The sequence below is a fragment of the Pezoporus flaviventris genome, unplaced genomic scaffold, assembly GCF_033815535.1.
Source record: "Pezoporus flaviventris isolate CSIRO_AGI_PZ_B2104156 unplaced genomic scaffold, CSIRO_AGI_Pfla_v1 ptg000083l, whole genome shotgun sequence".
In the NCBI taxonomy this organism is placed as follows: domain Eukaryota; kingdom Metazoa; phylum Chordata; class Aves; order Psittaciformes; family Psittacidae; genus Pezoporus; species Pezoporus flaviventris.
The window spans coordinates 3,693,773-3,717,578 of NW_026892631.1; the positions used below are offsets into that span (position 1 = coordinate 3,693,773).

The window sequence follows — 23,806 nt, forward strand, 5'->3', positions numbered from 1 at the left end:
GGACTAGATGATCTCGAGGTCCCTTCCAACCTAATGACTATGGGATAACCCCTCCTCTCTTCCATGGGACTACATAAAGAGGGAGCCTCCTGCTTGTAGCCGCCCCTTACAGAGCACGTGTGTGCTCTCTGTTTATGAGGACGCGCTGACCGCCGGGGCTGTTTCTTCACCCCGGTGCAGCGGGGCTGAGCACTGCCGACACTCGTGACACCCACACGGTGGCGGTGGGGGCCGGGCCGGGCCGGGCCGGGGCGCGGCGATGTCGGGGATGGCGGCGGCGGTGGTGAAGGAGCGGGCGGCGGCGGCGGGAGCGGGGCGGCACAGCCGTGCCGTGCCCTACCTGGGGCAGGACTTCGGGGCGCTGCGGCAGCAGTGCCTGCAGGAGGGGCGGCTCTTCCAGGACCCCTCCTTCCCCGCCGGCCCCGCTGCCCTCGGATACCAAGAGCTGGGGCCCAACTCCTACAAGACGCAGGGCATCGTCTGGCGCAGACCCACGGTACGGCAGGGGTAAGGCGGGGTGGAGGCGGGGGGGATGCTCGGTAGCATCGTTCAGCGGCATCACCGCGTCTTTCCACCCCACTCTCCTGTGCCTGTGCTCTTTGCGCTCCCTTTTCTCCCCCGGCAGTACCGGGCGGCTGCAAGTCGCGGTGCGGCCGCCCAGAGCCCCTGGGATGGGTGCCCCTTTGCGCCGGGTCCGGGCTGGCGGGGGAACATGCTCTGTTGGGAAAACCAGCAGCAACAAAGCCGTTTGTCTCTCCATCGTGAGCAATCCCGGTGTACAGAGTGCTTGTTGTGGGGCTGTCACTTCAGATCCGTGACTCTTTCACGTAGCAGAGAGGAGCTGTCTGTGATGCAGAGGTTTCCTTCCCGAGCCCTCGCTTAGCATGTGCTTGTGGCTACCGAAGCAGCCTTGTCTGGCCACGGGAGCCATCCCTTGGGTCAGATGGATCCGGGGTGCCTGGATGTTTCTTAAAGGGCTTGAGGTAGTCAGCGGTGCGGAGGTAACAGCAAAGTGGTGTGTGCACATGTTGTAGAAACACAGCGGACCTCTGGCACATGCTGTGAAGCGAGATGGCTGCCCGCAAGCTTTGGTCACTGTCCTCACTGCGCTTCACGTGTCCGGGGCCTGCATTCATTCCTGGCCTGCTCCATCTCTGCAGTATTCGTCTGCTGTGGTCAATCCCTTGTTTAAATCTGCTGCAAGTGGGGTTCTAATCCCACCCGTTACCTGTGGATATATGTAACAAGAGGCTTGTTTTGTTCCCAGGAGCTGTGTTCCAGCCCCCAGTTCATAGCTGGTGGAGCCACGCGCACAGACATCTGCCAAGGGGCATTAGGTAAGGTGGAGGCAGGAAGCTGAGCTTCTCATGCAGGTGCTACCCCAGTAGCACCCGGTTTATACTAAGCTGTATGTAACTCGCTCTGTAAATACATCCTGTTGAAACCTGCCACCTCTTTTTACATCAAATCAGACCTCCTTGCCTCTCCTGGGCATCTGCTGGTAGGGACACTGTGTGTTCGGCCACTGAGCACAGCTTTGCTGTGTGCATTGAGCAGGGATGGCACAAACTGGTTTCCTGATGGCTTTTCTGATTGCTTCTAATTCCTTTCACATTCACATCCATGTGTCTGAGAGCAGCCTGACTAACCTCTACTTCAGAGAGCAGTTGCCTGTGTGGTGAGGCGTTTCTTCCCATGAGAGAGAATTCCATGAAGGACATCCTGAAACCTGGAAGCCTGAGCGGACAGCCAGAGGCGAGCGGCTTAAACTGGCTGTGTGCACAGTGCACAGCTATCCTGGTCTCAAAACTCTCTCCTGCCTTGTCTGCCAGAGTGTTTTTAGGCAAGTGCCTCCTCTCTCCTCCCAGAAAGCAGTGTGGAGGCTGTAAAGCAGGACAGCTGTGGGGATGCTCCAGGAAGTAAGATGGGGTGGAAGCAGTGAGGCTCCTATTTATCCTGTAATTGTAGGAAGAGGGTGAAAACCCTCTTATGTAAAGATTAGACTGACAGCACGGCTGAGGGGAAGCCCTCGGAGTAGGGAAACATGACTAATACATGCTGTGTGTTGTGACTTTGCAGCAGGGTTGGCAAAGGAATGGAGTTCTGTTTGTTTGCCTTTCATTGGCATAGTATTAGCCACGTTGCAGCTTCTTAGTTTCTGGTCCTGATGCTGCTATTTGTGTTTTCGTGTCCAAAAATAGAATGGATAGGGAAGCTTATTTCGTATATTTTGTGCTTGTGTTTTCTTTCATGAGTTACTTAGGTTGGTGCTTTAATAACTAGATACCATTTGTGCAAAACGTCCTGACAATAAATAATACAGAGATTGTGAATTTAGTTCTCCTTGTGCCCCAGTAGCATCTGTGACATGGATTAGGCTCCACTGTGTCATCAGTGAAGTCCTTGGCATGTCAGCAGCTTCCTTTGCATGTTCTCTCTGTCTAGTATCATGTCTCCCACCACTACTGTTCTGGTATAAGGCATGCTGCAGTGTTTAACACACATGCCCTCTTTTTTTAGTGTGTAATTTTACTGCTAGAGAGTTGTTCAGCTTGAAAATAGAGTTTATTTTAACGCCATTTCAACATCTGGCATTTTGTAGAGATCCTGGTTTCTGAAAGCACTTAGTTGCTTTCTGCAGGCTTCCAGCTTTCCTATCCAGATGTTGTGGCAGCAAGAGCACTGGAATGAAAGACTTGTAACTTCATTTTCAAGTAGTGGGATTGTGGTTGCTAGTGCCAAACCTTGATTTAAATTGCTGACAGCAATTGTTGCCTTAATGGTCTTCAGACCAGTCAGGTGCTCTCATAAGGTTGCATGCTATCACCAAAGGGTATGAACTGACTCCCAGCTGTGGTTTCAGGAGATAAAATAATACCATTTATATAGGAGGATGTTAGTGTTCCAGGTTGTATTACTGTTTTCACCATGACAAAGTACTGCAATGACTCACCCCACTATCTTCTTGTGAATCTGGCCAGGATTTTGGTATTGTGTGACAGTTTGTGTTGAGTAACAGTCGGATGCTGTTGATCTTTTCTCTGTATGGCTGTTGAGATACTTATCGAATCTCTTCCCTTTTACACAATGAGGATAGCAGATGTGCTTTACAAATGCTTTTTTATTTTTATTATGTTGCTTTTTTCCATAGGAAGCTTTTGTAGTCCTATTTAGCCTCCAAAAAGCTTGACGGCAAAGCAGCACACCTGTACCTACATGGAGTTTCATTGCTGTTGTTAAGCCTTTCAGAACATCTTAAGAGTGCTGCAGGGACTGATGAGACATTCCAAGCACATGTGCCCCTCACTGCTGCAACTGGTTTCTTGGCAGGTTACAAACCAAACAGCCAGGCTGATGAGCAGTGGTACACATGTTCCTTTTAGCTCAAGAGTCTTTGGTCTGTGGGCCAGATGCAGCCTATACATTTGTTTCATTGTTTGACCTAGATTATGTGCACAAAAGGCATAGCTGATCATCAGGGCAGAAAAGGTGATCTCCTCACCAAGGCGGCAGCTCGCTAAGTTTTCCAGACACCAAATTGCTGCCCTTGGGCTTTGGATTATCCTCTATTGTGGTTTTGTTCCTTTGTAGGAGAAACTTTTAAAGTTGAGTATTTGGACTTAGTTTTGCAGTGTCAGATCTGAAGGTATTTAACTCGGAATGACAGCACATGGGATGTGGTGACTCATGATAGCAGAGGGGAGGAACCTAAGCCACTGGGGAGAGGAAGCTTATTCACCCTTAACCGCCTTCTTTGGAGGGGATGTCACCATGGTATCACAACACTGGGGTGTACACAGCGCGGTATCTCTGCTCTGCTGTTGAGACATGGGTGTCTCCTCCTTACATAAAAATGTGTGGAAAAATAATGAATAGGATGAATTTGGAAAACTAGGTGTATGGTTTTCCCATGCTGGCAACCACTCTACTGTGAATGGGTTGCAGCAGCGCCATGCTTCTAACCAGAAAACTTCCTGGAGACTCTGGTATTAATGTCAATGCATTGAGTAGTTGTTATTCTGTGAGTGTTTTAAAATAACTACATGTCTAATGGGCTGATGTACGTTTTTCCTTTGACCCCATGGTCTCACGTGGGCTGTGCGGTGATCAGAAGAGCTGCCTTTTGCTTGCAGTTCTCCAGGTGCTTCATGGGATACTTTGCTTGTGTTTGCTTTCCAGATTGTCAATTTTTAGCCCTTAGGGCTATTCTTGCCTTGCAATTGATTATTTTTAATGTTCTTGTTTATAGCTGGAGGTTCGGTAATGTCAGAGATAGACACACATAGAAATAGAAAGTAAAACATTGATAACAGCAAAAAGGAAACGTGAAAGATGAAAAATAGTATTTGTCAATATAAATAAACTCGCAGCCTGATAATATTCTTTTTTCTGGTAACCTTGTTCTGCCTATTGTATTGTGCACTTACAAAAGTTCTCCGTGATAACCTGGCTTTGCTAACACCCCTCTCAAATTCTTCATATAAGGAACCTGTTTGATAGACTCCTCTTGGACTTCTCTATCAAAGGGGACTTTACATCTCTATCAAAGGAAAGTCACTGTCAAGAGCTTTACAAAAGTACTAGTTCTTACAGTTAAGACTATTTGGTAGAGACCCTGCTTAGGCTTACTTAGTGCAGATTAAAACTCCAGGTGTTATCACAAGATCTGTTTTCATCCAGGCTTTGACTTGTCAGGTCTGCTTTTAGTGCTCAATGTTCAGAAAGGGAGAGATATCCTGGCTGTTGAGCACTTTAAATGTGGAAACCAGAGGGCAGTGTGTCTCCCATATATGCTGCATTTGCCTTTTAATCTCAAGAAGACCTTGTCCAGCGTTGTGTGAGTTAAGATGTGTGTTTGGCTCCAAATTCTCCTTAGAACTCAGTGTAAAGTTCAACAGAGAGATTTTTCAACAGACTCTACAGATTCTTTCTCTTCTTGTCTGCCTTAATAGAACAGCTAGAAAGTAAAGGAAATTCTTTATAAATTCTGCTTATGTGCTTAGAGGTGTTTTGGGGGTGTTTCTCTTCTTTGAACCTCTGTGCTTATCTGCAGGGGAAGTCTGACTCAAAAGATGTATTACGGCATTAAATGGTGTATGCTCTTATCTAGATGCCTGAGCAGCTTCTTGACCAAGACTTCCTGAGCTACTGTGCTCATGCTGAGTTGTTCCTTTACTCTTTCTGTGCTGCTCTCTGCCTGCCCAGCCCCTATCTTCTTTATGGAATAGAAAAGCTAACATCACTTTGGAGGAAGGGTGGGATAGCTGCCCTCTGGGCCAGCCTTGCTACTAATTTAAATCAGCACAGTTCTGACGAGGTCAGTAGCGCTAATGTGAGATGCCCCAGGGTTCCCTTGGAATGGTTGAGTTTGTCTGATCGAGCAAGACTGTGCAGTGTGAACTCTGGTTTATGCTGGAGGTTGAGCAATTGAGTGGGGTAAAACACCTCCACAGCTGGCTGCAAACAAGGAGCATAGAACATTCCTTGGGCTGTTTCCACCCACCCTACAGAGCGTGCACAAAGGGCCTTCAGCTCTGCCTGCAGCTTTGTTGCAGAGGCCAAGGGTGGATGGTTTTACTCAGCTGTGCCGTAGGACATATAATGTAAGATTCTGAGGTTTTGAAATTAGTCTGCAATTTCACGTGTTCCATCTTCTTTGCAATGTGAAAAGGGCCATGGGACAAATGTAATTTGTTGAGCTGCTGCTGGGGATCAGCTGAGAAAAGAGAGGGGCAACAAAGAGGGAATTGCAGGTCGCCCGTGTTCCTCCTAAAGCTGAGTGGTGATGGGTTTGGGCCTGAGGGCGACCCTCAAAAAGCAGCTTTAGAGTTAAATCTGCTTACGAATTTCTCCCACTTGGATCTCAGCTTCTCACTTGTGAGCTTTTGACCCTTTTATTGACCCTCCCTTCTCTAGGAGGCTGTACAGAGCCTGCTGCTTTGCTGGCCTTTAACTTGCTAGCAGCGATGGATGTCTCATGGTTCTTGAACCTGCAGTCCTATACATACTGCAGGACCATTTTGTGGGATCTGATGTGTAATATCCACCTCCCTGTGTTCATAAAGCAAGGCAACAGCAGACCTGATAACGGGAACAAGGAGGTATATGTTGGGCTGTGGGAGTTCAGATCATCTGGGTCTTTATATCTCTAATCATCTTGCTAATGGGTTGCAGGAGGCCCATGGCTGAGCAGGAAGGTAACCACTCTGTTAAACACTGGCTTCTGAAAATAAGTACAACAAATGGAGGTAATGTTTATATAACTGCGGTGTCCTCCTTCTGCGGGGTAGGAGATGGTGTGGAAAAACACTGTCCAGACAGCCTGGGGCACTAACGTGCAGGCGCTGTGTGTGCTGGCTCCATCCCAGGACGGGTGAAGAGGTGTGTGGGACTAGGGAACAGTGCCTGCCTTCAGACCTTTCTTGACTCTCTGGTGACCAGTGCCAGAGACAAGATGTGGGACTAAACAGAGAGGTCTCAGCAAGAGGCTTCAGAGAAGGAGCTCCTGTGTTGTAAGAGGCTGGCAAGAGAGCCGAAAGGGAGCTTGTCCATGGGATAGGTCTCCAGATGGCAAATCAATTGATGTTTGTTAAACATGGAGGAGGGAAACAGCCTATGTTTGAGGAGACAGTGGCCTTTTGAGGAGAAACCACATCCTTGAGTACCTGTGTGTGCCCGCAGGCCCTCTTCTTTGCTTTTTCCCCCATGCTGCTTCCTAACCTGCAGACACCCCATTGAATATCAAGTTTTCTTTCAAATAGTCCCAGCATGGGACTGTGTGTTGGTAGATCATAGAAAGCCTGCTTTTGCTTTTCTTTTCTTACTTCGGTTTAGAGGAAACTTGCTCTGGAGATGGTGGGTGTTTGTGTTTGTGCGTTTCATCTGCCTTAGAGGTAAAGTGATGGGAGGGATCATCTCACCTCAGCCGAGGTGACTGTTAGCTATAATGGATGAGCGCTGTGCAGTATACAAAACCTAAAGAATAAAGTTTGAATAATGAATAATGAACAGTGTCTCTTTTCCTCTTTTTTTCATTACAGGGGACTGTTGGCTCTTGGCCGCTATTGCCTCTCTCACCCTAAATGAAGAAATTCTGGCCCGTGTTGTTCCCAAAGACCAGAGCTTCCAGGATAAATACGCAGGAATTTTCCACTTCCAGGTAGGTGAAAAACAGCCTCCCCCCTGCCCCGTGCTGTTGGCCAGGAGCCTGTGTGGCTGGCTGTGTCTGGGTGGTGTTTGCTGGAACCCTTTGAGGAATATCAAAGAGCCAGGCAGAAAAACAGGCATCCAGGAAGAGTGATGGTGGAAGGAAGCAGATGTCCATCAGCAGATCCAGCTGAGGACATGCATCCCTGAACAGGGTGGGCGAAGCTGGCTGCGACGGGCATTGCTTCTCCTCTAGGAAATGGGTGTTTGAATGTCCTGGTGAGCTGAGCATGCAGCATGGGGTAGTGACAAGGTGTTTGTGTTCTCTTCAGTTCTGGCAGTATGGGGAGTGGGTGGACGTCGTGGTGGATGACCGGCTGCCCACCAAGAATGGGAAGCTGCTCTTCGTGCACTCGGCAGAGGGCAGCGAGTTCTGGAGCGCGCTGCTGGAGAAAGCCTATGCCAAGTGAGTTGAGGCCAGCGTTTTACCCCACTCCCATCTCCCAGTGCCTCTGCTTCCCCACAGCATCCTCACCTGCATAGACACATTTAAAAAGTCAACCTAATGTATTAGTCTTTACAACTTCTGGGATACCCCACAACTGCTTTAGTACAGCTTTGCTGACAGGTGCTTGGGACAAATAGACAAAAGTATTGATGTTAGCCAAGAAAAACAGCTCTTGTATCTCATGGCAAGGCTGTTCCTAGAGTGCTGTCTTCTGTCACTGGGGCTTGGAAAGCTTTGTTTCATGTGCTCTACATGCCTGTGAGGGCTTGCAGCTTCACTCCTTCAGTCCACGAGTCCAGTTCTCCATTGAAGGTGAAGATGCACAAGTCTGAATTTCTAGTTTTAGGATGGGCATGGAGGAATTCTGCCATCTAGCATTGCTATTTTCAGTTGACTTAAGACATTGAGCTAATTTAATCAGCTGAAAATCAGACCCATAATTGTTACAGGGATTTAAAGACTGCAGAACTATTGAGGCAAATTTCTGGGTTTTGATTTGTTTGAATTGTTTCCTTTTTCTCAAATAGTGTCCATGATTTTTGTCATTGATAGACTAAACCTACATCCTGTATACACGGTAGTATAACATTTTATGCTGGGCTTTCCAAGCAGAGGTCTAAGAAGCAATGGAAGAGGTGTTCCTAACTGCTGGTGGTGCTGTTGAAAGTAGAAATGCTGTGACAGTTGGCACAACTGAATGCCTCTCCAAGAGAAGAATAGGGAACCTGATGGTTGTATGTGTGAGAAGAGGAAAATGGGGAGCTTGATGGCTGTGTTTGTGTATGTCCCCTTTCGTGCAGGCTGAATGGATCATATGAGTCTCTCTCTGGTGGCACCACCACTGAAGGCTTCGAGGACTTCACTGGAGGAATTGCAGAATGGTATGAGCTGCAGAAGGCACCACCCAACCTCTTCAGGATCATTCAGAAGGCACTTCAGAAAGGCTCTCTCCTTGGCTGTTCCATTGATGTGAGTTGCTGGGCTTATTGCTGGACACTCTGCTCTTGCTGTGCTTGTAGGCAGCTGGGGGGTGGACCCGTGCCCCATCCGCAGGGTCACACAAAGGATGCTGGTCCCCTCTGCTGTGGTTCTCTGCTCTACTTTGTGTCTGGAGAATTTCACCAGAGAGTGTGACCCAGGCATGTGCCCTTCTGCAGAGTTAGGTTGAAATGTAGATTCATTAGTTTATGTGTAAAAGCTCATTGCCTCCCCTGTGTGTCTTCCTGGAGACCTAGAGCTTTTGCTGTTTCATAGGTTGGTAGTGGCAAATCATACAGAGAACTCATGAGGGATCCTGATGTACATCTTTGTTCTTAAGAAAGCCTGTAGCTTGGCAGCAGGTTGGTACAGGCTGAATGGGTTTGGACAGAAAGCTGCTGCTAACGGCTCCTGCAGTCTGATGCTCAGAGGTGGCAACCTCCATCCCTTCTGTAGCCTGTTTGTCAGACAAATTGTACCAAAACATTCCCAAAACAGGGAGGCTCAGGCTGTTGCCAGGCTTTTAAAAGGCTTTATGGGAAAACATTCATCAGAAGCTGAACCTGTGAGAAGGAAAAGGAGCTTTGGCCCTGCCTGCAAGGATTCAGCATTGCTTTTGGCCTTACTGAAATGAGCCAAAATATGATAATCACCCTGCTCCCAAATGAACATCTTGGTTATGTCTAAAGGGAAAGTAAACGATTTACAAGAACTCCATTTATAATATAAATATTATATATATATAAATTTATAGTAGAAAATCTTTTTTAAGCTTCAGATATGCTTGTTTACAGATCACCCACTTTCTGAAACGGTGGGAAGGCAATGACAGGCATGTTTCACAGAGGGTTAAGAGTTATAACAGCAAGATGTCAGGCAGTCTCTTCTAAGAAGCGACTTTTCCCTGTAGTGCTTATAGGCCAGGCTGCCCAAGTATTGTAATGGCTGTGGAGAAGTGAGAGGGTGATATTCCTTCAGGTATGAATGGCATCCAAAGTGCAGCCTTTTCTCTTGCTCACCTGCATGACAAGTCTAGGGTGGTGGTGTTGGGGAAAGGAAGGGGAACCTCCCACCCTGCTGTGGAGTTGATCTCAAAGCAGAGTGCTGGGGTCTTGGTGTGTGATCCCTGGGCAGCCTCAGGCTGGTTACCCCCTGTGTTCCTTCTGGCCCATCAAGAGCATGGAGTTCATCATGCGTATCCCCTTTGTACAGTGTTTGGTGTGGTGCATCCCCTCTCTTGCATCTCCAAGTGTTTTGGAGCCGGGAAGGATCTTTGCTGCGGTGCAGGGCTTCTGACATGCACCCCATGCCGTAAATGTGGGCCCTAGGACTCCAGCATCGCCACATGTGCTGCTGACTCTACTCTCTCACATGGATCACTCTCATTTCCTCTGTGCAGCAGCTAAACCATCCCTGCAGCCTCCCAGTGAGATTAGAGCTCTTGGAGGGGGAATCCTGGATCCCCTGTGCATGGGAAGCACGCTCATTGACTTTCCTTGCTCTTCCAGATCACCAGTGCAGCGGAGTCGGAGGCAGTCACTACCCAAAAGCTGGTGAAGGGACACGCGTACTCGGTCACCGGGGCAGAGGAGGTAGGTGTGCAGTCAGCCTTGTGCATGGTCCTGCACAGCCACAAACACATCTTCAACACTGCAGGTTCTTGAGTATCACCCGTTTTGCTGAATCGGGCTTTGAGTCTGTTCTCAATGAAGTGAATTAGTTGGGGGTTTGAACAAAAAAAAAGATCCCTTTTTTTTGGCCATAAGCGCGGCTGTTTCCCAGGGAGCGGGGCCGTGGGAAGCTCTGCGCAGAGGGCACACTACCCTCTGCTGGTGACCGGGTCCTGCAGCATGTTTCTCTATGGCAGGCGGTACGGCGGGATGTGCGAGAGATGTGCGCCAGGAAAAACAAACCTTACTGTCCCTTCAGTGCCTGCTGAACACCTTTCAGTGTACCTTCAGTACAGGCGAGAGTGAGCCAAGTGCAAACAAAGGAAGCGGATCGTGGTGTCCTTCCGTGTGTGTGATGCAGTTACTTCTGCAGGAATGGTTTCTGCCGTGATCCCTGAAACTTCAGGGTGAGGTGTAGAGAGATGCTGACATGCCGCACTGAGGTGGATGCGCCTAACGGGCACGTTTACCTGTGTGCATGCTGCCCTCTAGCAGCAAAGGCAGCCAAGAGGGACTTTGTTGACCTTGGTTCACAAAAAGCACAACTTAGCCCGGCTTTTCCTTTGGTGATCTGTGCAGGCTCTGTAGGGATATTCATCGTCAGGCACTGGGGTGTCATGCCTGGACTCTGTGCTGCTGCTCTGTGCAGTTTTCTTGGCTTCGGGCTGTAGAGGTGCGCCAGCTCCTGCCTCAAATTAGTACCATGTGTTCCACATAAGTGCTGGGTGTTCCCACTGGAACTCGTACAGCTTTGCTTGGCCTGGCCTCAGTGTGTGCAGAGATCAGCAGGTAACAAGCCAGGGCCTCGGGTGCAGTGTGAGGAGGGGCTGATGCTGCTGCACTCTGGGGCATTTGTGTGGTCAAAGGGGTTGTGGCCAGACCAAGTATCCCATCTCTTCTAACAGGCTCATCTTATATAGGGATGGGGAAAAGGCACCTGAATGTGAAAAGGCAATTCGTACGTGGATGACGACTTTAGAGAAGTATCCCCTTGTACCTGCTTTTTAGCAGTCCTGTAGCAGCTTTACGTTCCATTTGCTTGAAGTCATATCAGAGGCAGGTTTTTTAGTGGCACAAACCAGACATTTCGGTTATCATGAGCTTTGATTTATGCATACTATAAACCACCTCTGGACGGGCTTGGGTGTGTGGAGCTCATTGAAAATCAGTTTGATTTCATGTCTTTTGGCTCAGATGAGTGCATACATTGTTACGTGTAGCACTGAGATACTGGCTCTGTCATGTTCTTTAATTCCCATAGAGAAGGTGGGATGGAGCACAGTGCTGAGTCCCTGGGTAACTCTCTGTGTATGCTTCTGATCCCATCAGGTGAAATTCCGAGGAACTGTGCAGAAGCTGATCAGAATCAGAAATCCCTGGGGGGAAGTGGAGTGGACTGGGAAATGGAATGACAAGTGAGTCGATGGCTTGTACATTGCCAGGAGGCTTTTACTGCAGGGGTACAACCGTGTTTCTGCTGTCGTCTGTCTTCTCCCTACCTTAGATTCCTCTGTAAGTCACATCTGGATGCGATGTTCGCTCTGAGCTCTTTCAAAGCAGCATCCCATCACTGTCATCTCCCATGTGGGCATCACAGTCTGTGGCACCCTTCACGCAAACATCTGCCTTCCTGTAGCATTCCATGATTTGGTTGGTGATTCCTAGAAACCTTTCAGTATTTTCTGCTTATTTAGCAGACCGGATTCAGTGGTGAGCTTCCTTGGATATTTAAGAAGTGAGGTGTCTGGTATCCCATGTATTTTAATTCTGCTATGGTTTGAGGTCTCTGGAGTTGCTATCAGCTAGATGTTGTGCAGTGTTACAGTCATGTGGAGCTGTAAGAAGGTGAAATCCTTGTGCCAGAACAGCTACATTAGGGTTAAGCTTCACCATACCCTCTAGTTGATGTGGGGTTGTCTTTCAGCTGCCCAAATTGGAGTGGTGTTGACCCTGAGGTGCGGGAGCGGCTGACCAGGAGGCATGAAGATGGGGAGTTCTGGTAGGTACCACTGGATTTGTGTGCAGGCAGGAGGGGGAGGTCTTTTCCTATGTTCTTTAGCACACAAAGTAACCTCTCCTGCTGCACTCTCCAAGGTGAGTGAGTAAATTCATCCCAAATCCTAGTACAAGAGAGAAGGAGGATAGACCAGGTGGCTGTATGCGAAATGTGTCTTCCTAAGCAGACGTTGCCAGTGGCATTGCTTCCACAGGATGGCGTTCAACGACTTCTTGAGGCATTACTCCCGCCTGGAGATCTGCAACCTGACTCCAGACACCCTGGCAAGTGACAAGTACAAGAAGTGGAGCCTGCTGAAGCTGGATGGGAACTGGAGGCGAGGAGCCACTGCAGGGGGCTGCAGGAATTACCCAAGTAAGAGACACTGAGAAACCTTTTACTCATCCAGTATCTGAAGGGGGCCTATAGGGATGCTGGAGAGGGACTCCTCACTAGGGACTAGTGACAGGACAAGGGGTAACGGGTTCAAACTTAAACAGGGGAAGTTCAGGTTAGATGTAAGGAAGAAGTTCTTTATTGTAAGGGTGGTGAGGCCCTGGAATGGGTTGCCCAGGGAGGTTGTGAATGCTCCATCCCTGGTGGTGTCCAAGGCCAGGTTGGACAGAGCCTTGGGTGACACGGTTTAGTGTGAGGGAGCTGGAACTGGATGACCTTAAGGTCCTTTCCAACCCAAACCAGTCTGTGATTCTATGATCCATTTGTACTTTCTCTAGGAGTTTCTGGGAGCTGCTTTGGGGTGGCCTATGGAGGAGGACGTACCTGGGATACCCAAGACTGATGTCCAGGAAGTGCAAGTGGGAAATGTGGCTCCCTGATAGGGTCCAGTTGTGGTCGTAAAGGCTGGGGGGAGACATGTTAGTTTTTCCTTCTTGCAGCTGATTTTGGAAGTCAGAGCCCCATCTGCTCTAGCCGACAGGTCTATATCAGCACAGTTGCTTCCGAAGCAGCCTCTGAGCAGTTTGCATAAATCTTCTTTCCAGACACATTCTGGACGAATCCACAGTATTTAATCAAGCTGGAGGAAGAAGATGAGGACCCCGATGATCCTGAGAGGGGATGTACTTTCCTCATTGGCCTCATTCAGAAGCACCGGCGGAGGCAGAGGAAGATGGGAGAGGACATGCACACCATCGGCTTTGCGATTTATGAGGTAAGTCAAGGCAATAGAGGTGCATGGGAGGCAATGGAAAGCTCTCTCTATAAATCGGGGTAGACTGGGCTTTGCATCAGAATTGAGGCAGGTTGAGTTAGACACCGGCTGCAGCAAGGGAAGTTCCTCTTAGATGTTCAGGAAATTATCCTCCATAAAACCAGCAGTCAAGCACAGGTACCCAGAGAGAGGATGGAATCTGCATTCATTATTGTTATCATGGAGATGCTCAAACCTAGGCTGGACAAGGTCCTGAGCAACGTTGTTAGCTTTGATAGTAGCCTTGGTTCGAGTAGTGGGTTGGACCAGGTGACCTACAGAGGCCCTTTCCCACCTCAATTCCAGAATGGAGGAACAGAAAATCAAGATTAAAAGTGCAGAAATCTGGTCTCTACTTGTCAGGGTTGTGAGCAGCAGAATGAGAGCAGCCATGGTAGGGATGTGACCATGGTAGGATGTGACCCTAGCTGGGGCGCCTGCACTAGCTTGGGGAGTGTGAAACCAGCAGCAGAACCAGCCAAAACACCTGTAAAACCCCTGCAGGATGAAGGGTCAGAGATGTATTTATGGTAACTCCTGAAGCAGGGTGTTTTATGCAGACCTGCAAAGCAGTGGTGCTTAACTAGCAGTGGAAATAGGAATAATGGTCTTGCCTGAGGGATGCTCTGTATCTGTAGGAAGGGTGTGCAGCTGCTTGCTTTCCCAGTGTCCCAGCTTTGGAAAATCTTGTAAGAGAATCTGCTCCCTGTAGGCAAATGAAGTTTAAAACAAAGCTAGGTCTCCTGAAGGCATAAGGAAATGGAGAGCTGCATTATTGTCTTGCCCAGATGGTGGAGAGGTCAGAGGGGTGGGAGGGTGAAAGACAAGGGGGGGAAGAAATAGTTGGGAAACTGAATCTCCAGAAGATATCACTGTGGGCTGCAGGGTGGAGGGGGTCAGCAGGGAACCATGACCCTGGCTGTGTCTGTGCTCATGCTGCCTCCAGGAGGGACTCGGGAAGCTGAGCAGTCAGCATGGGGTGACATGAGCTCAGCGTTCACTGTCTGCTCGAACAGAGTCTTTTTATCAAGAGCATGGATGTTACCTGCTAACCAGTGGTGGAAAGGAGTAGCCTTGGAGCTGTTTCAACCAGCAGATAACTCTCTTCTTTTCTTCTTGCAGGTGCCCCCAGAGGTACGTAGCATGCATTGATGGGCAAGATGCAGAGCTGGGATGAATGGCTTGTGGGAAGGAACAGTTCAGGGGATCCTCCTTCACTGCAGGACAATACTGGCTGTACAGTCCAAAGTTTGAGTCCATTTATCCTGGATGGGGCCTTGAGCCCGTGATGCGTGTTCAGGGTGGCTTGGGTTGGGATAAGAGCAGTCTGTACTGCTGAAACTCACTGGAGCTGCTCTTCCATCAGTCTTCTCCCATTCCAGACCCATGCTTGCTGCTCCAAAGTGCAGCTGCCTTCCTCAGGTTTGCACAGAGTTTGTTTGACACACAACCAGTATTCCAGGGAAGTGTTTTATTCTCATTTCCCTGAGCATTCTTTATTGGTTTCCCTCTGTTCCTACCTGCAGGTAGCTAACCATATGCCCTGGGGATGCGAGAGGTGTGCAGTGCAGCGATACCTATGCAATATGAAGCAGGGCTGCAGACACCTCTGAGCTGTTGCTCCTCAGAGGAAAGAGTGAGGTTGAGCCTGTGTAACCTCAGAGCAGCTGGGGCACCTTGCAATGCTGCAGGCTATGCTCAAACCAGCTGCTCTTATGTAAAACGTGGTTTCATCAGGAGAGGAAATGGTGCTACCGGTTGATTGAACTTCTTATGTACCCTCTGAATGCCTGTCAGCTGCTCAGCTTGGCACCATAGTGGTCCAAAAACCTGATATCCATAAAAAACACTCCAGCCACAATCCCATGACTTTTCTTTTTCCCAAAAGGTGGAATTTTATCTCCCACCGTGGCAGCAGGTCTTACAGGTTCTGCATGCTGAAAAATCCAGGAGGATGGGAAGTGATAGGCCTCTGAGCCTGATGCTTGCTTCTAGAGCTGAGATAACCCACCTGTAAGACCCTGTGCAGCAGAGTTTGTTCTGGAAGATGTTACACTGCTTTGATACTGCATAGGCTATTGTTCTTGGAGCCCTCCATAAGCTGGCTCTCTGCTTTAAGGCAGCCTGACCTGTGAGGCAAGAGCTGAGCTACAGTGTCCTGGTGGCACCAGTTTGGGGACCAGAGGGATGGGTGGCATCTCACTCTACAGAAAACCAGTTGGTAAAGAACTTGGCCAATGTCTTCACACACCCACCACCGTCTGCAAAACATAAGCATGACCTGAATGGCTTGTTGAGATGATCTGCAGCTCAGGAGTACCATGGTGGGGTGCAGCCACCCCTTTCTCCATTCACTTCTGTTGAAGCGACATAGCTAATTGCTGTATCTATTATATTGTTGATCTGTAATGCAAATACATGCAAATCATGGGGGGGGGTTCTCTCTTTCTTTGCTTTTTCCCAAGTTTTCAGGCCAGACAAACATTCATCTGAGCAAAAACTTCTTCCTGACCAACAAAGCAAGGGAAAAATCAAACACCTTTATCAACCTCCGAGAAGTGCTGAACCGGTTCAAGCTCCCTGCAGGTGAATACATCGTCGTCCCCTCGACCTTTGAGCCCAACAAGAATGGGGATTTCTGCCTGCGAGTCTTCTCAGAGAAGAATGCCAACTCCACGTATGTAGCTCTTTGCTAACCGGAAACCTGAGGAAAGAGCAACAGAAAAGGGACTTGATTTTAATGCTGGTTTCTTTATCTTTCTAGCGTTATCGATGATGAAATCGAGGCCAATTTTGAAGAGGTATGTCTTAGTTTAAAGCACTTAAGTTGATTTTGTCATAAATAAGTGGGGTTGGAGTGTGTCTGTTCCCTGTGCAGGGCAATGGTTTTCCCTAGGCATTATGAAGAACTGTTGTCCCGCTCTGGAAACAGATCTGTCAACATCCATAGTTGAAATGGAAACATCACAAGCAGTAATGGAAAAGCATGTTGTCCTTAATGCAGAATGGTGAGCTTGGGCTTCCCAGGAGGAAGGGATCCGGTACTACCTGCAGAGGTGACAGGAGCCATAGAAAATGAGCTCCCTTTGCTCGCCAGGCATCCAGGAGTGCAGCCCTTTAGCCATAGGGGTGGTTTTGATGTGATATTGTTTCCATGAGTAAGTGGTGGCTCCATGTGTTTAACCTTGCTGGAGCTGAAGGTGTTTTGCCTAATAATGCATCTACTCCCCTGGGTGAGTTTCCCCCCCCCCCCCCCCGAAGATGAGAACTTACGTTTTGCTTTCTTTGCTTTAAGACGTGGTCCAATAGTAACAGTAGCAATAGTGAAGTTCTGGATTTGGTAGTGATTTTTTAATTGAATAATTTTAATTTCACAAAGAATTTTAAATTCTGAATTCCTGCAGTATTTGCTACGCCAGCATTTTGACTGAATTAAAACCGATTTAAATCAAAGCGAAAGTACTCTGTACCTTCAACTTTGCCATTTAAATTGTGTTTTACTAGGGGCAAGGAAATGCATTAAGCCCTTCTCAAGCACATTTCCTCCTTTCCATATTCTCTGTTTCTCTCTTGTAGACCGAGATCAGTGAAGATGACATCGAACCCAGCTTTAAAAAGCTTTTTGGGCAGCTAGCAGGGAGCGTGAGTGTTCTTCTGTTAACGTCTTACTGGTAGCATGAATGAGTGGGTAAGAGAAATGCCTCCCCCGGGATGGAGTTTAATCCTTATGCTGACTCAGATCTCAAGCATGTGCATAATCGTGCATGCAAAGATGTGTGTAGTTGCCCATCTGCTTACACAACAGGTTTGTGAGCGCTCCTGGCAAGCAGTCTTTGCTCTCTTTGAACTTCAGGCTCAACTTTCATCTCTCCGGGTCCCTAATTCTGTCCTTTGGGCAGAGCATTTGGTGGATGGGGTGAGGGCTGGGCTGTGCCTTCTCCCCAGGCTGCTCTCACCTGCCTGAGGGCTCAGGGTGCTGATGCCTGGGAATTGGAGGTGCTCCTGGGAATGAGAGGTGGGGAGAGCTTACCCTGATTGCGTTTCCACCCAAGGGAAATTAACTCCAAGGGGTGTTTGAACTTGGCCACCTCGCCCAAAGGAGTCAGAGGCTGCTGATGGGATAGATTCACTGCAGCTCACAGCGAAAAACCTCTCTCTTTCCCCAGGATGCAGAGATCTCCGCCTTCGAACTGCGCAACATCTTGAACAAGATCATGGCTAAACGTAAGCCCCTTTTCCAGTGGCATCTTTGGTTGGCCAGCAGCAGGCTTCCAGCATGGCTGTGAGAGCACAGAGCACACCATTGACCTGGGCAGAGCAAAACCCTGGGCTCTGCCGCAGACCTGCAGCTTGGGGCCATATGGCCACAGCCATGTGCTCTCTCTGCTGCTGCAGGGGGCTGCAGACACACTGGAGCTGAAGCTGTACTTAACAGGAGACGTGCTTTGGCAGCATGCATATGGGTGCCTTTTATCCCCGCATCTGCTACTGGGAATTGGTTGCCAGGAAGATGGATGGATTTGATTAATGCTTTATAATGATGCAGAGAAGGTGTTGCTGCTGCTTTAGTATTGAACCAGTCAGGATTCAAACTAGCCAGCCAAACAAGCCCAGCCAATGGTCTGGGGTGACCCTGAGGAGGAGAAGAAGGAACTTTGAAACTCTAGGCTTCTTTCTCTGTGTAGTGATTCAGAGCTTGGCTCTGCATTGTTTTCCCTTCCATTAAACAGTGCTCAAGAAACAAGTTCCTCTTTAAATCTTAGCCTGGTAGCCAGGACTGTGTTGCATGTCTGTGTGGACCAGCCAGTTAGCAACGGTGTATTGCCAGTTGCCATGCTTGATGTTCATCCCTTGCATGAAGCTACCTGCCACTGGTGTCTGTAGGTCAGAAGTCCATGCTCTCCTCAAAAGCCCACCCTTGTCTTTGCAGCCAGACAATGAGGGCAGGAAAGCTTCACCTCCATCTCTAGCTTCTGCAGCACACCTACAAACTAAACTAACTGGGCTGTTTGCTTGGAGAAACATCACAGCTGTCATTCAACCTAAGCCTCTTCGGTTGCAAAGGAAGCCACTGATGACACAGAGCAAATAAGGGCTGATGTGTATAGTCTGCTTATAGAGCTCATGAGCTATTTAGGAGGGTGCTGTGGTGCAGCATGCACTGATAATCCTTTTGCTCTTTCTTTACAGGCAAGGATATTAAATCTGATGGCTTTAGTATTGAGACATGCAAAATAATGGTTGACCTGTTAGATGTATCCTTTAAGGCTGTTCCTAGGTGATACTCTTCTGCCTGTGCTGAAGTGGGTGAGCTGCCTTTGCAGTGGTGGGTCCATACTGATGTGCTGCTAATGACTTCTGAGGTGGAGAAGCTGGCTTTACCCTGGTTCCCCTGAATAAAAATGGTAGCCCTTGCTATTACTGCTACTCATGGCACACGCATTCTCCCATTATCAGGCAGGACTGATTTGAGGTCTGCTTTGAGGTCTACCCTGTTCCTTGTTCTGGTTTAGCTGGGGACAAAGTGATGTTTGTGTGGGGAAAAGGCACCTGGCTCTCAGCACAGTGTGGATAGCCTTGACTGTAGAGTTGGAACATGGACTTCCTGTATTTCACTGCTCTGTTTAAGGGCATTATAAAGCTGTGAGGACTTAGCAAATAGAATATGAGGAGACAAACACAGGAAGCAGAGACTTGTTGGATTTTAGGCGCTTTTTTCCCCTAAGAATAAGGGCACAAGTGTGGGATGGAAGATCAAGTCTAAGAATAGTTGCGTTCAGCTTCCTTGTGCAGTGGGAGTTGAATTGCATGGTTGGGAAAAGGGAAACTTACCAACAAAGCAATGCTCTGCTGTAATTTGCTGTAAAATCCAGCAGTCTGCAGGGACTCCTCAGTGGGGTTTGGGAGCGACGCCATGACCAGGTTCTTTTGTTAGCTCTTTGTGCAGGTTCAAATAGCAGGCTTGGTTCTGGCTTTTCCTGTTTATAATCCAGACTGTAACTGCAGGTGTTGATCCAACTGCGCAGAACAAAATGGCATCATCTTGGCTGTATAATACATGTATTGGGAATCTAGGGGTACCAAAATACCAAAGAAGGGGCTTGTGAACAGTTTAACCTGAATCAATCATCTTGCTGTTTTAGAAAGACATCCTAGACAACAACTGTGTTCAACAGGATGAGTCCTTCAGAGAGGACCTGCATCCTTTTCTTAACTGTAGTTATCTTGTTTAAAGTATTAAGTCACGACTGCCCATGTAAGTAAAGCCAGCACAGGGAGGGGAAAACCCTTTTTCCTTGCTCCAAAGAGATTCCCTTAACTCGAAGGAGAATGACGGGAGTGGCAAACTGGGCCTGAAGGAGTTCCACACCCTCTGGACAAAGATTCAGAGATACCAGGTAAGGTGCAACCTTCTTGGGAGGTGCAATCAGATGTAGAGGGGGCTGTAGAGCGGTTTGCTTCAGACAATGCATACAATCACACATCCCAGCGCAGGGACTCTTTCTACTCACCGTGCATTCGTGTCCTCAGTCTCCCAGGCTTTGTCCCTTGGAGTCCAGGGGGGTGACTGCTTGTCCTTAGGTGAAGGGCTGAAGGAGAGGCTGCTCCCTTCCTGCCTTTGAGTGGTTTGTGTTTTAACTCGGATCCATGTTGAGCCTTCCCATCTAACAGGGCAAGTTTGGTGTCAGCCTTGATGCTTTGGTAGGGATAGTGCCATTTGGCACAGGCATGCAAGGAGTTCTCCGGAGTCTTCATCTGCTTTGGCTGCTGCCTTAAAATGAGTTTCTAAAGCCCCAGTTGGGAGATAAGTGTAGTCCCTCAGACCAGTGTTGGAAACATTCCTAAGTAACACGTGGGCTGCATTTCAAAATGTTTCACTTCTGATGAAAGCCAAATCATGCTCTGAATTATCCTCAAGTTTTGACTTTGGGTTTTGTGTTCCACAGAAAATTTATAGGGAAATTGATGTGGATCGCTCTGGTACCATGAATTCGTATGAGATGAGGAGAGCGCTGGAAACAGCAGGTATTTCTATTAGTCTGTCCCTTTTTAGGGTCTGTCAGTTGATAGCTGCTCTTAGTTTCCTGTGTATCACTTGTAAGCTATAGTCCCAGACCTGGAAGGCTGCTGTTAATGTAGCTGCTCAACCAGGGTTCTTGTCTTTGTGTAGCAGTGTCTTGCCATGCAGGCACACTAAGAGCATCTCAGAGGAGTGACAGGTTTGCAGTTACTGTCTTCAGCGACCGGCTTTTGGAGAAGCACAAATAACTGCAACAATCTGGTCTTGTACCAGCAGACTGTTGTCTTTCAGTGAGTATCTCTGGGTGTATGGCATAAGCCTTCTAAAACCAGGATACTGTGACCTAGAGAATGGAAGTGGCTTGAGCAAGGGGTGATGCTCGCAAGAGCATCATCATTAAGAATCAATTTGCTACTGCAACCACTGTTGCAAATCTGAGTTACGATGGTGAGCAAGGAGATGGAGAATATCCCAGAGCCATATGATCCCAAATTAACTTCCTGATCTGGGGCCATCTTAATGCCCACATTAGGGATCTCTGAAGCTTTCCCTTCTTGTCACCACGTAAGACAAGCAGCAGATCTTTTTGTGCCGAAGCTGAGATACTCTTTGCAGATAAGAGACCCATTTGCCCACAGAAAGCCAATGCTTTATCTGGGATCTCTGGGGGCTGATTTTGGCAGCCACCTTGTTATACAGGGAAGGACCATGAGGTAGAGCAATTGGCCGTGTCCCCTGGGAAACAGGAGTAGAAGTATGGAGCACATGGAGCAGGAAGAACACATGTGATTTAATCACAGCTCTAAATCACTCCCAGTACAGAAAGGGTCGCTGGGAATTTCCCAAGCGGAGTCAATATTCCTTAAAATTAGAGAATTTAACCAAAAGTAGCTAATGGAATTTCTGTGAGTGTGTAAGGTCGAGGCTCTGTTGGGGAGAGCTTTTTGGGTGTTTTTCTTCTTCTTACCTTTTATATCCTTGCCATCATATTTTTAGGGTTCAAATTAAACTGCCAGTTACATCAAATCATTGTGGCTCGTTTTGCTGATGAAGACCTCATCATTGACTTTGATAACTTTGTCCGGTGTTTGATTCGGCTGGAAACACTGTTCAGTGAGTACATGCTTTATCACTAGACAGACACTATTGCTTTGTGTTTTCAAGTCCAGGGTAAAAGTTATTGAGTAAACTTTGTGCTGGATCCAAGGCAACTTCAAGGCTGAGCTATAAATCCAGCAACCCAGTGTGCATGACCCTCCTAGATCTAGGAATTGGTCTTTTAGGCCAGACTGCTGAACTGGAGCCAGACAGTCCTTCATGCAAACAACTAAATGTTAGCTTTAAAAAAAGCTCTAAGTGCTTACAGATTGACTAATACAACAGAATGAAGTATTGAAAGTGTTCAGTCTCATTCTTGCACATGAGCAGGCGATGACTTTAAAGTGTCTCTGGTTTGGGGTGTAGACTGTTGTCATAGACTATGGGACTAAATTGCCTTTTGATCCTGAAGCACAAGGACAGGGCAGGCTTTCCAATTAGTTCCTATGTTCATCCTTATCTGTCACCTCTCTCCTATCACAGAAATGTTTAGGAAGCTGGATACTGAGAAAACTGGAACAATAGAATTGAACCTTGTTAATGTAAGTTCATTTAGCTCTAAACTGTTCTCTGCTCTTTTTGGGTGGGGAAGGCTGTGAAGAGTAGAGGCTGTCCTGCTCCATTCTGACTGATCATACATACTCATGTAAATGCTAGATCTATAGAGCTTGTGTATTTGTGAGCAGCCTCAACAAAGGTTACCTATTTTAAAACGTACCAATATCCCATTGTTTTCTCTAACAAACCAACCTGAACCCGACGGCACTCATCCCTTGCAGTGATCCTGATGTGTATGCAGGATTCTTCCCTGCCTTTTCTGTCAACAGCAGTGTAAAATGCAGGTGCAGTAGTGACTCACAGTATTGACTGTATCTGCTGCTTTCTGCACCATGTCTGCCCTGAAGCAAGGACTAAGTTTGGAGAAATACACTTTCCTGCATGTCTTTGACTTGCTTATTACCCAAACATAACTCATTTCTGCACCTAAATGAGGAATGTGCAAATCATCCCAAAACTCTTCTGACTTAAATGACAGATAAATTTAAATCATTCAGGAAAGATCCTAAAATGACTTTGGTAAGAACAGACTTTCTTTCTCGTGCTAGAAATGGGAACATGCATATTTGCTGAGGTATTTTTACTAAATTTAACCTTTGGCCATTCTCCTCTCTCCTTACAGTGGCTGTGCTTTACTGTCATTTGAGGCACCGACATCAGCTTAAGAGAGCTCAAAAAGAGCAACATCAGGTGAAGATAACTGAGCAAAGATACAAGTAATATCCTAAAGGGAATGTGCCTTAACTTATACAGGCAACTTTTGCACACATTTATTAGAATGAAAGTGTTCTACTTCAACAGAAGTAGCTGTAACCTCATTTTAAAGGGCTTGGCAGTTTTTACCATTATATAGCCTCTGTACAAAAACCTTAGTATAAAGCCTCAGTGCTCTGCTAGTATCTTTGGATTTAAGGTGTTCTACATGACTTCTGGAAAAAAGTTTATAGCTTGACAGTCTGGTTTAAGAAGCGGGTTTTGTATAACAGCTTCACTCAGGCATATGTAAAACTGGAAAAGGGATAGCATTGCATATCTGACTACAGGTGTTTAGGGATTTCTTGTGTACTTCCTGTTCAAGCTCAGCATTACTCTGGTGAAATATTCCTTGAAGAATTTGAGCAGCAAGTATGTTTGATCCATCTGAAGGACAAGTCTTTTCCTCCTGACCATTTATGTGCCTGTAGCAGGAAGCTGCAACCAGACTCTTCCAAGAGAAAGCCTGTGCTCTCAGGTGGAATCTTGAGTTCCTGTATCTTATTTATCTTCCTTTGAACTACAAGAAAGTATTTAAATAAAAACAGCAGAAATAAAGCTTGCAAGAGTGCTATTCCTTCTGAAAATAAACACACTTCTTATAGATTAGATGCAGAGCCTTTTAAAGGGATAAAACAGCATTCTGAAGCTGGTGAGGCACCGACAGGCACTCTGGACACGTGTCAGTTAATGGAATGTTAGACAGCCTGATACTTTAAAATATTAATGCTTGAAAAACTAAAGGTTTCCAAGAAAGGTAATTGATGCTATGTACCCCATACCTGACCTATTAAAATCATGAGACTGTGAAGAATTGTTTCCTCTTTCCTACAAATGATTTCTTGTATTTAACAAGTACCTTTTCAGC

At 47.4% G+C, this 23,806-nt stretch overlaps 1 protein-coding gene across 3 annotated transcripts; it reads left to right on the top strand.

The window, feature by feature from the left end:
- Nucleotides 1–259: 259 nt before the first annotated feature.
- Nucleotides 260–23,496, top strand: CAPN2 (calpain 2). 3 transcript variants are annotated; one of them, XM_061475389.1, is made up of 21 exons: nt 260–496; nt 1,268–1,337; nt 7,041–7,159; nt 7,479–7,612; nt 8,455–8,623; nt 10,141–10,224; nt 11,632–11,717; nt 12,227–12,301; nt 12,513–12,673; nt 13,300–13,469; nt 14,631–14,642; nt 15,974–16,185; nt 16,273–16,309; nt 17,085–17,150; nt 17,675–17,732; nt 18,699–18,763; nt 19,838–19,906; nt 20,456–20,534; nt 21,526–21,642; nt 22,111–22,169; nt 22,808–23,496. In XM_061475389.1, exons 1-21 carry the CDS (start codon nt 260–262, stop codon nt 22,829–22,831), a joined length of 2,103 nt encoding a protein of 700 aa, XP_061331373.1. In that variant the 3' UTR covers nt 22,832–23,496. The 3 variants fall into 3 exon arrangements, with proteins under 3 accessions (XP_061331373.1, XP_061331372.1, XP_061331371.1); XM_061475388.1 differs by lacking the exon at nt 14,631–14,642 and having other exon boundaries at nt 13,300–13,488; nt 15,981–16,185; XM_061475387.1 differs by lacking the exon at nt 22,808–23,496 and having other exon boundaries at nt 22,111–22,801.
- The last annotated feature ends 310 nt before the right edge of the window (nt 23,497–23,806 follow it).